Source organism: Leopardus geoffroyi, chromosome A1 (assembly GCF_018350155.1).
Source record: "Leopardus geoffroyi isolate Oge1 chromosome A1, O.geoffroyi_Oge1_pat1.0, whole genome shotgun sequence".
Taxonomy (NCBI): domain Eukaryota; kingdom Metazoa; phylum Chordata; class Mammalia; order Carnivora; family Felidae; genus Leopardus; species Leopardus geoffroyi.
In genome coordinates, this window is record NC_059326.1 from 139,495,660 (window position 1) to 139,507,942 (window position 12,283).

General features: G+C 36.6%; 1 protein-coding gene across 4 annotated transcripts in view; it reads right to left on the minus strand.

Annotated features, from left to right (window-relative positions):
- The window catches only part of ANKRD31 (ankyrin repeat domain 31), a 143,771-nt gene that overhangs the window by 45,873 nt on the left and 85,615 nt on the right, over window positions 1-12,283 (minus strand). For 2 of the 4 annotated variants that reach the window (XM_045495705.1, XM_045495686.1), the window contains 3 exons: window positions 10,284-10,421; window positions 9,081-9,223; window positions 531-693 (listed from right to left, as the gene is read on the minus strand). In XM_045495705.1, coding sequence (XP_045351661.1) covers window positions 531-693; window positions 9,081-9,223; window positions 10,284-10,421 — 444 coding nt within the window. Of the gene's footprint in view, window positions 1-530; window positions 694-9,080; window positions 9,224-10,283; window positions 10,467-12,283 lie in introns of all 4 variants that reach the window. The other 2 variants (XM_045495679.1, XM_045495695.1) reach the window with 1 other exon arrangement.

Below are 12,283 nucleotides of genomic sequence, written 5' to 3' on the forward strand. Positions count from 1 at the left end.
TACATTCCCTTGAAATATTCTTTACACTATATTCACACATACACATATGTATAAATGTGTATTTCCTTAACAAATTCATATTCTGGCATCAGAACATGAGAGTCTTGAAAAGTTGGCATCAGTCCAACTTTCACATGTACCATTATAAATTTTGAAGTAATGGAATCTTACTTCCAAAGACTGAGTATAATGTCAACCTTTTCCAGCCCCTCTACGAGTAAGCCAATCTGTGTGGATTCAATTACATCTCTATCTCAGACCCAATGTTAGAGATTAATAATGGTTTAATGAATAATATGGGCTCCATTTCAACACATAATTCCAAACCAACAGGATCATATGGTATATAAATTAAACCAAATGTGGAAATGCTAATTTCTAAAAATAAATAATGCTTTTCAAGAGTTTAATAAACATATAAAACATCTACCCCAGTCATGAAACAATTTATACTATAAATCTGAAGATTTTATTTTTCTAAGCAGAGGCATGCACTTGTATAAAAGAGCAGGCAATACTTCCACACATACCAGTGACTGTAGCATTATTTTCATCTCTATTATCAGTCTCAACAGCATCATAAGATTTCAGCAGCTCTTTCGTTTTTTCATCATCTGCTTCATCCAAAGCAGTATTCTGCTTTTGATTCTTTTGATTTGGGTTTGCTCCATGTTGTAGTAGAATCTCAGCTGCCTAGAAGATATTTTCCCAAGGTTATCTCTATAGACACCTTTCTGCTTTCATTTTAAGACACCACCGTTAAAAGTTATCAAAGTATAAAAAGCTATCAAAAAAGTTGGCAAACTCTGGTCAAGAAAATTTTTGATTAAATTTGCTATGACAACTGTAAACTGATCCACTGATTTGGCCTGATCTGTCCTCACAGGAGAACCAAACATGATGACATGAGAGTACCAGATATGCAGCCTTCAGGGCAGTTAAGAAGCAAATATAGGTAAAATGAGGTACAAGATTTACTCTGTCTCTTTAACAGAGCTCTTTGTCTTCCTCCAACCTGCATTACTATATTTTAGGTATGTTACTTGTTTAAGAAATTTTATGAGCTAGCATGAGAATCCATAACCCTCCTAATAATGTCTATGCACGTCTATTATGCGTCCTAACTAACTTACATGTTAAAGGTAAAAGGCAACTTAGAATCTACTCCAACCCCATCATTTTAAGGAAGAAGAAACTGAGGTCAAAGAGCTTGTGACATTGGGTGGAGGGTGATTTCTAATATAAATGAATTTGTAAGTTTACAAAGTCATTTATATTAGAATATAAAGTTGAATAACTCAAAGTTGTTGCATATTAGAAATTAGTGAATGACCAAAGTTAAAGATGTTAATAATTAGTTTATAGTATAAGTCAGTTAGTGAGCAATAGCCAATGAGTCCATCTGCGTGAGGAAAACGATTCAAATCATTGAGAAACCTGATCAGGAAAAGATGGCCAGGATTTTGTTAAAAATAGAGACATACTATGTGTCAGTGGCTTTTTTCTTTCTCCTTACGTCCAGGTATGGAGAAGCAGAGATACTTAGGAGCAGATGGGCCAGTGAAGATGACAAGGACAGCCCCTCATTTGTTCCATCATCTCAGGGTTAGCATAGCATAAAAGAAAACACATTTGTTTTCAAGTCAAGCATACAGAACTCACTCCTGCTACTTACTAACTGTCCTTGAAGAAGTTTATTTACCATTTGAACCTCATTTTTATCACCTTTGAGAACTAAATGTGAGCCCTTGTCAAATATCTTATACTAGTGGGTCTTTAATGAAAGCAGTCCCGTCTGAGTAAAGGCATTTTGTTTTGTTTTTACAAGAAGGGGTGAGCAGTACCTCAATCCAGTAGTTTCTAAGCCTGAGTGATCAGTAAAGTCACCTGTGGAATTATTTAAAAATACAGATTCCTTATACCCTCTTTCTACTACTATATGGGGGAGAGAGGAAGCTTGTTTTGTTTTGTTTTTTAACAAAGGAAGCTTTTCTAGAGTTAAAAATTATGCCATATAATGACTCTTCTGTGTGTTAGGATGAGGCCTTCCTCTCAGGCCTTGACCTTTAATGTATTAACATGGATTCATTTAATATATTAGTTCCGAGGAAACAGAGAACTGAGCTCATTGGAATGGGACCCTGAACAGCTATTTTTCAGTAATGCCTAAGAGAACAGCTACAGATCCACAAGGCACTAAACAGGAATGGCTAACAGAGAGCTCCAGGCAATAAGATAGGATGGACCTGAGGAGCAAAGAGCTTGACAAAAATTAGGTGACCAAGAAGTAGGCCCCTTGCTTAACTTTTTTTTTTTTAATCCGCTTTACTAGGGTAATCACGACGACAACCATGACTTAGAAACATTCCATCATCATAAAAAAATTTATTATGGCTCTCTGCAGTCAATCTTTTCCCACCTCCCTTTGGCCCTTGGCACTCAGCAATCTGCTTCAATCACTATAAATTTTGCCTTTTGTAGTATTTCATATGAATGGAATCATACAGTATACAGTCTTTTTTGTGTGTGGCTTAAGTTAGCATGATGTTTCTGAGATTCATCCATATTGCTGTATCGATGGTTTCATCTGGCTACTTGCTAGCTGGTATGGGAACAGTGTTATAACAATGAATGGAAGTTACACCTATTCTGCCACGCAGACAGACGTGTTCAGGAATGCCTGTAATGAAGATGTTTCTAAGAATGCTACTTGCTAGGTATGATGAGAAGAGTGTTACTTCAGGAAATGGAAATTACATATCATTTGCAATGTATGTGGTATTAAAGGACACTTGTAGTAAAGATGTTTCTAAGAAAAAATAGTTTGTTCCTTTTAATGATGTATTTGTGTATCCATCTATTTATTTATCAGTTGAGAGACATTTGGGTTCTTTCCAGTTTCTGGCTATTATGAATAAAGCCACTGTGAACATTTGAGTATATATCTTTATGTAAACAAAAGGTTCTTTTTTAAGATTTCTGTCTCTCTGCTGGACCTCTAGTTTTGTTCATGTATTACTTTCCCGATTTTACTGAGTTGTCTTGTAGACTGCTGGGCTTCTTTAAAACCATTATTTTAAGTTCTTTGCCAGACAATTCATAGATTTCCATTTCTTTGGGGTCAGTTACTGGAAAATTATTGTGTTCCCTTCTTGGAGCCATGTTTTCCTGATTTGTTAACGTTCCTTGAAGTCTTGCATTGCCATCTTCACATCTGAAGCGACAGTCACATCCTCTAATCTTCCCTAACCAGCTTTGAAAGAGACATCTTCACCAGTCAGTCCATCTCAGGATTCTGAGGCTTTCTTAGATTTTTTTCTATAGATGTATTTGCTGCACATTTCTTGTTTTCTCTTGGGGGGAGTTCTTAAAAATGTATGCCTTCTATTGATTCCATGAAGCCAGGCCAATTGGCTTTTGTTTGTTTTTCCAAGGGGGGGTTCTCTAAAATGTCCCCTGAAATCCTACAGAATTGAACTTTCTGTGTTGGATTACTAGCAAGTCTGCAAAGGCTTACTTTTGCTGCCCATGAGAGTGCACAGAGAGAGCTGGCCACAGAGTAGGGTAGTAGAAGGTGTACGTGGGTGAGGTGTGCAGAGCATTAGGGAGATCCAAGGAGCTACTTGGGGAGTTCTACAGGTGAGGCATCTCCAACAACCTGTAGGTAGGCTTCCTGGAGTCCACAAACTGGTTAGTTGGAACAATTGTGGAGCAGTTAGCAGCATCACAGAAGCTGGTGAGTTCTAAGCCTTTGCTGCTGTGTCCCCAGCCTCTCCCAACCCTTCAATCTTGCAGATCACCTCATCAATTCGGGTGAGGCAAAAAAGAAGTGTGTCTCTTGGTGTGTATTTGTATAAGAGAAGAATTTCCTAAGAGAAGAACTGCAATTGCCAGTTATGAGAGTGGATTTCCCATTTCTTTTTTAAAAAATTTATATATGAGAGAGAAAGAGAGAGAGAGAGAGAGAGAGAGAGAGAGAGAGGGAGAGGGAGGGACTGAGAGAGGAGACACAGAATCTGAAGCAGGTTCCATCTCTGAGCTGTTAGCTCAGAGCCCGATGCAGGGCTCGAACTCATGAACCGTGAGATCATGACCTGAGCCGAAGTTGGATGCTCAACCAACTGAACCACCCAGGTGCCCCTATTTCCCATTTCAATTCTGCTTTTACTTCATTTATTTTGAAACTCATTACTGTGTGCACCCACTTTCAGAATTGCTATGCCTTCTTGGTCAAATATTCCCCTTATACTTATGCAATGTCCCTCTTTATCCCTGACAATATTCCTTGCTCTGAAATCTACTTTGTCTTAAGCTTCCAGAGTCACTCATTCTTTTGATTATTGTTTTCATGGTGTATCTTTTTTCCTCATTTCCTCTTCTTCATAGCCCCTGGGAATCACTAATCTACTCTCTGCCTGTATGGATTTGCTTATTGTGGACATTTCATATTAATAAAATAGTATGTGGCCTTTTGTATCCATCTTCTTTCATTTAGCATAATGTTTTCAGGTTCATCCATGTGGTAGCATGTATCAGTACTTCTTTTTTTATGGCTTAATAATATCTTATTGATGTATACCACATTTTGTTTATACACTCATCCACTGATGGACATTTGGGTTGTTTCTACTTTTTGGTTATTTGGAAAATAGTGCTATGGACATTCATATACAAATTTCTGTGTGAACATAGGTTTTCAGTTTCCTAGGCTATATACCTGGGAGTAATTTGCTACATTATATGGCAACTTGGTTTAACTTTTTGAAGGAACTGCCAGACTGTTTTCTATAGCAGCATCACCATTTTACATTACCACCCGCAATGTATGAGAGGTCCAATTTTTCCACATCTTTGCCAACATCACCTTTACTTTTGAAAGATTTTTTGCTGAGTACAGAATTCTAGGTTAACAAGTTCACTGCCCCTTGCAGTACTTTTTAAAGATGTTGCTCCTTTATCTAGTGGCTTGTAAAATTTCTGATGAGAGGTTGGCTACCATTCTATTTGTTCCTATATACACGTTTTTTTCCCAAACTTTCTGTTTCTCCCTTTTTCACTGGTTCTCAGCAATCTTATTATGGTATATGTTGGTACAGTTTTCTTCATTTTTCCTTTACTGGCAAGTTGGTAAGATTTTTGGTTCTGTGGATTTACTGTTTTCATCACATTTGGATAGTTTGGTCTTTATTGTCCAAATATTTTTTTCTGATCAGCCCCCTCCTTTAGGATTAAGCTTGCATATAGATAGATAGATAGATAGATAGATAGATAGATAGATAGATATACATATATCTGGGAGTATATGTCTATAGATATATAGGTATACATATATCTATATCTATATAGATATATCCATATAGATAGATATAGATATAGATATGTATAATATAACTTGATATTGCCCTACAGGTCACTGATGTTTTCTTATTTTGTCTTTGTTTTTTCAGTCTTTCCTCTCCCTTTATTCTGTATTATTTCTAAAGTTTTATCTTCAAATCCAACGCACTTACTTTTTAGTATTTATATGCTGTTAACCAAGCCATTTGGTGAATGTTTCATTTCACATGTTTTATTTTCATCTCTCATAGTCTGAGCCTTATTTACACCTTCCATTTCTATTCTCATCCTGTTTCTGTTTTTCTCCACCGTCTTAAACATAACAGAGTGTATTAGTTTCCTATTACTGCATAACAAATTACTACAAATCTGATAGCTTACAATAATACAAATTTATAATCTCACAGTTCTGTAGGTCAGAAATCTGAGTGTGGTATGGCTGGGTTGTCTGCTCAGATTCTTCACCATGCTGAAATCAAAGTGTCAGCATAGACTGTGATAGTCACCTAAGGTTTAGGGTCCTTTTCCAAGCTCACTAGTTTTTTGGCATAATTCACTTCCTTGAAAGTTTATGACTAAGCTTCCTGTATTCTTCTTGGCTGTGGATTAGGGACTGCTCTCAGCTTCTAAAAGCTAGCTGCAGATCCTTGCCATATGGTTCGCTTTGATGCTTTCCTTCTTTTAAAGGATTTACCTCATTAGGTTGGGCCCACTCACACTCAAAGGGAGGGGATTATACACAATGTATATAGGTCAGTGAGTGAGAATTTTCAGGACCATCTTAGAATTCTCCCTACCACGTACAGTATGTAATTATAATATTTGTTTAACATCCTTTTCTGCTAATTTTATTATCTATGTCATTTCTGGGTCTGTTTTGCATGATCATTTTTATGCCTGCTTATAGGTAATATTTTATACTCTTTTATTTAAACAATTTTTTTTGAACTGGTTGATAGACGTTGTGATTTTTATATTGCTGAATTTTACTGTATTCCTTTAGATGTTGTTAGGCTTTGTTCTGGGATACATTTAGGTTATTGGAATCAGTAGGATCTTTTTGATACTTTCTTTAAAACATTAGAAAAAATTCACATTTATTTATTTTTGAAAGACAGAGGAGGACCAAGCATGGGCAGGAGAGGGGCAGAGAAAGCACGAGACACATAATCTGAGGCAGGCTCCAGGCTCTGAGTTGTCAGCAGAGCCCAACCCAGAGCTCAAACCCATGAACTGTGAAATCATGACCTGAGCTGAAGTCAGACGCTTAACTGATCGAGCTACCCAGGTGCCCCATATTTTCTTTTAAATTTTAAGGTGAATCCAGAGAAAGGACTAATTTGACTCAACTATGCAAGAAATACCTATTTGATGTTTCCATGTTTTATGAGTTCCTACCATTCTGGCTGGTGCAAACATAAACTACTCAGCCCCCTGTAAGCTCCAGCGATGATTCTGACAATCCGTCCTGCTACCTCTTTGCCTAACCTTACATGGTTTTCTTAAACATATTTGTAGATCAGCCAAGAATCAAGGTGGTTTCCTTCAAATTTCTGGAAAGTTCTCTGTGCAGATCCTTTCTCTCTGGTATTTTGCCCCATAAATTCTAGCTGTTGGAGACTTTTAAACTCCAAATTCTATCTTCTGAACTTGAGACCATAGCGCTGTTTGTTTTCTCTCTTCCTATGTTTCTGCCTGGAGACACCTAGTCCATATGGTAGGGCAACCATAGGATTTGCTTCCCTTCTCTAAAGGAGAAGAATGTCCTGTGCTGCATGTTGTACGATGTCTCAAAACTGCCATTTTATATATTTTTTCACTTTGTAGTTGTTAAGAGGGGAGGGCATATCTTGTCTCTCCCAATTTTTCTGGTATGAAAATGGATGTCCATCCTCACCCACTTTGTATCTTTTTCTCTCACTCTCCTTTTCCTCTTCATTTTACAAGGTGAAATACAGGACCATTTTGGAAAATAACTTAAAGCAGAAATGAAGATTTAAAAAGAATTTAAAAGTTGGAAAAAATAGGCTGTTGAGTAACTTTTCATGCAGTAATGCAAGAATAAAAAAATAAAATATAAGAATTAGCTTTATAGGATACAGAATTGATACTGATTAGGTCTCTAATACCATATATTTACCTCCCCTGCTCTCTTTTTAATCTTTCTAATTTATCAATATTCTATCTCAAGATAAAGAAATAGGGACAAAGGGGAGGAAATTAGAAATAAAATGAGCCACTGATCAAAGAACTGCCACACAGAGGGAAAATGAAGGAAGATGTGAGGAAAGATTCTGGCAATATACCAGAGTCAAAGAAATTAAAATATCTTTAAAAATACCACCTCCTTCTTTCAAATAGAACATTTCTATTTAAAATAAAGGCAGTACTGATGTGGAAGGTTAGTCTAAATGCAAACTTTGTCTATACTGCCTTAACATAAGGTCGAGCGATAGCAAACTACGGCCCATGAGCTAAGTCCAGTCTGCTGCATATCCTTACAACAATGCTGTACGAAATCTTAGCTATGAGCACCACTGAATGCTGAGCTCTAGAAGTCCTTCTAATAAATTCTAAAATATAGGGGTGGTACTGGGGACCTCCTTATTTTCTTTGTTTTATATTCTATTTTTCAGGATAATGTCTAAAAACCTGATTTTCCTACTATGAAATTTTGGCCCTTATTTAAGTGGTTTCACTTTAAGTGGCCTTTTCCTGTACATATAACCAGTAAGTTTGTTGATCTAATGACTCTTCCTGCTTCCTTTCTTCCAATTCATGACTACATAACCTTGAGACTTTATCTTAGAGACCAAAGGGCTTCTTTGGTCAAAAGAAGCCACTCTGGACATTAGCCCACCCATCTGGTATTATTCTTAATCATTAGTTTATATCTCTTATCTCTGCAAATCATAAATTCCATAGTATTCCTTCACATGACTACCTTTAAACTGAATAAAGTGGGAATATGCTTTCATGAAATTAACAAAAAAATCATCAGGCTCTTAAAAATATCTAGGGACAGATAAACTGGTGTTAGTGAGACGTTCAAGGTATTATTTACATGAACCTTGGTTTTAATACTGTTATTCATAGTGGTTTCCTTAACTGTTTTCCAAAGTCAGTGATTTTTCCTGAAACCTGTACTGCCTATTGATAACAACAGAAGTCTTCTCAGATTTGTCAAAGATGAGTCTAAAAATCTTAGGAATTTTAAGGTATAGATGTGAGATTCAGTGTTACTGAAGTAATTACCTTAGTAATTTTTTCTTGTGATGGCTGTCTGATTAAGAGAAACAAAGGAGAAAAATACACAACAAATCCTCAGGAACAAGCAACATTCATTTGTACCCATTTTTTTGAAAGCTCAAACCCACTGAGAAATTTTGAGTTAAAGTCTGTCAACATATATCATCACTATAATTAGGCTCTTATGCACAAGAGCCAATCATTTACGACAACTAAGCATGAAACGTATTAAATTTATAGCCTATGTTTACCCTGAGCCCTTTCATTTTATTCTGACTCATGTGAATTCTATGAACAGAGACAATGTAAAAATGATTCATTAGGAAATATGATTTTTCCAATCTAAACACAATATCTTATTTTAATTTATAATTTTAAGTAGTTTTAAAAATCATTTAAGGAATCACTTTAGTGCTCAGTTTAAAATATCTTCATTTTCTTCATTCACTTTTCTAAGGAAAAGTAATAGGAATGCAATCTGATGTGCACTGTACCTTTAAATGACTGCTGGAGGCAGCATCATGTAAGGGCAGAATCCCACCTAGATTTTCACAATTAACATTAGCACCAGCTTTTAACAACTCTACAATTATATCATTAGATCCCTTACTAGATGCCTCATGGAGTGGTGTCCAACCTAAAAAAAGGAAAAAAGAAAAAGCCAAACAAGCTACTGCTTAAAAATCAACATTCATGTAATATCTCCATTCTTAAGTTTATTTACACTAATGTAATTAGTATCTATATTGATTCAAATGTATACACTAAGCATTAGACAAGAAATTATACTGAAAACCGTGACCTTAAAATGTGCTTCATTTTGGGGGGCGCTTGGGTGGCTCAGTCCGTTAAGCATCTGACTCTTTGTTTTGGCTCAGGTCATGATTTCAATGTTCGTTTGAGCTGTACATCCAAGCCCTTGCATGGAATTCTCTCTCTCCCTTTCATTCTCCCTCTCTCTCTGCCCCTCCAACTCTCTCTCTCTCTAAATAAATAAATAAACTTAAAAAAATGTGTTTCATTTTTGTCAACAAATTGATCTCGGGAAAAAGTATTTCTTGATACAAGGGTCAAAGAAAAGACTCAGAGAACATAAAATATAATGGGACTAAATTTTTTCACCTCAGATATTAAAATAGAGTACGATCATGCCTGACTTTCTCATTTGTATCACTGCATTGTCACTTATCTCTTTAAAATGATGTATGATTCTTGAAGTCAACCTCTGAGTTTTTCCCTCTGTTAATTCCTCACACGATGTCTGTGCTTGAGCAAAATGTTAGAAGATCAATTTAAAAATGGAGGCTTAAAATTAAAATTAACAAAGAGAGACAAAAGGAACTATGTAAAGAGAGGAGAAAGAGAAGGGACAGGGAAATGGGAAAAAATTGGCATTCTCTCCAAAGTGAGAGAATAGTATTAAGGCCTCTAAGGAAAAGGCCTAAATAAAGCTCCCCTTACTCCCCATTCTGTATACTCCCTCTGAATGCTCCCATATGTATGTTAGAAACTGCTTCAGAGGAGGTTATTTTAGCAACTAGAGAAAACCAAGATAAATTTAACTATTCAACTAAATAATATATTATAAAAAAGAAAGTTCAAAGTTAGCAGCCAGGATCAAAATTGGGAGGGGGGATGAAATGTGTAGTTCAGTGAGTTCAAGTGATAAAGACAATTAAAATTTAAAGAATCCAAACCTGCATTATCTTTTACATTCACATCTGCTCCGGATTCTATTAGAGCCTTCACCAGAGACAAATTTCCTCTTGTGGCAGCCAAATGAAGCCGGCTTTCCCTTCTGGCACGCCTCTTATTGATTCCAGCTGTTTTCATTTCTGAAAATTTGCCAAGCAAAACTGAGGCTTCTTTTCTGCCAAATGCTGATTATTACAAAGGAGCTTAGAAAATACAGAGCAACTTCCTTAAAATATCCTAAGTAGGGTACACTATACAAAACATACATTGATATCATCATTGCTATTACTGTTTTAAAATGTAACTTGTGGAGAAATTGTAGAGCATCTAAGCACATTACTTTGCATTCATTCTAACAGTTACTCAGTCACTCAATCATAAGATTAAAACAAACTTACTACAGTTCTACACTCCTCTCATTCTCAGTAGTCCTGTAATAATGGATAACATTTTTCTTAAAACAAATTGTGATTTTCTAAAACTCCTCTATTCTCTATCTCAGTGAGTGTGTTTCTGATCACAAAAGATGCCAAAAACCGAATTATGGCCTATTGACTGGTTTTTCTTCCATAAAGCATGTAGTACAATATCATTATCCAAAGATTTTAAAATATATTTATTTATTTTTGAGAGAGAAAGAGGGTGTGTGTGTGCATGAGCAGGGGAGGGGTAGAGAGAGGGAGGGAGACAGAATCCCAAGCAGGCTTTGCACTGTCAGAGCAGAGCCTGATGCAGGGCTCTAACCCCAAGAACCATGAGATCATGACCTGAGCCAAAGTCAGGAGTCAGACACTTAACCGACTGATTCACGCAGGTGTCCCCAAAGATTTTTAAAAGTCTTTTCTTTGCACAAGTTAGAAAGACCTAAGTTGGAGCGAAAACACACAAACCAACAACAACAAAACAAAAGAACCATATTTCCTTCTTAATTTCTTCCCTAAACCATGTTAAAATGATGGTAAAAGATTTTTTTAAATACCATATAAGGACAAAAGAAGAGGAAACAATGGAGGACAGAGGCGTCAACAACTTTTTGGGAATCAGAAAATTAGTGACAGAGAAGAGTTAACTGACTTGGTAGACTGGGAGAAATGACTCAACCCAAATGGCTGCAAAAACAATTATAGAGAAAGAGAGTCCACCTGAACCCCAGCGCTTGAGGACATCAAGTACCACGGAAGGCAGGGTGCATGCAACTGGGCTAGAAGTGCAGAGATTGACTGAAAAAAAACAAAAAACAAAAAACCATATATAGAAAAGTTGGGAATCCAAGTTCCTTCCCTAATCCTGTAGTGTCTGGCAACCATTCCTCTTACCAAGGTCCCCATCCCCAAGCCAGGTAACTGGAGGTTATTTTCTGTAGAAATTTTATCAGAGAAGCTTCAGAGTGAGACATAAGGCAAAGTTGAGGTTTAGAGTGATGAAACAGAAAGGATAATCATTATACCAGTAGTTCTCAAATGTAGTCCCAGATTAACAGTTATCAGTATGACCTGGGAAATGTGTTCAAAATGCAAATTCTCCAGCCCACTCCAAAAGCCTACTGTAGAGGGCAGACTTTAAGATAACTCCTGGGGAGCTTGGGTGGCTCAGCCAGTTGAGTGTCAGACTCTTGATTTCTGCTCAGGTCGTGATCTCAAGGTTGAGACACTGAGCCTATTTGGGATTCCCTCTCTCCCTCTCTGCCCCTCCCCTGCCTGCGCATGTGCTCTCTTTTAAAATAAATTAACTTAAAAACAAAACAAACACAAAACTTCTAATGATCCCCATCTCCTGGTATTTATGGCCTTGGATAATCCCTTCCTCTTGAATAATTTGCTTCTAACCAATAGAAGACCTCAATATCAAGAGTATATTTCATTCCCTTCATTAGGCTACAAGAGACTAACATTTTCTGTCTTGCTAGCAAATTTGCGCTATCACCTTCAACTTGCATGTTTTGATGAACCAAGTGGACATGCTGGAAAAACTCATGAAGGAAGAAACTGAGGATGACCACAAA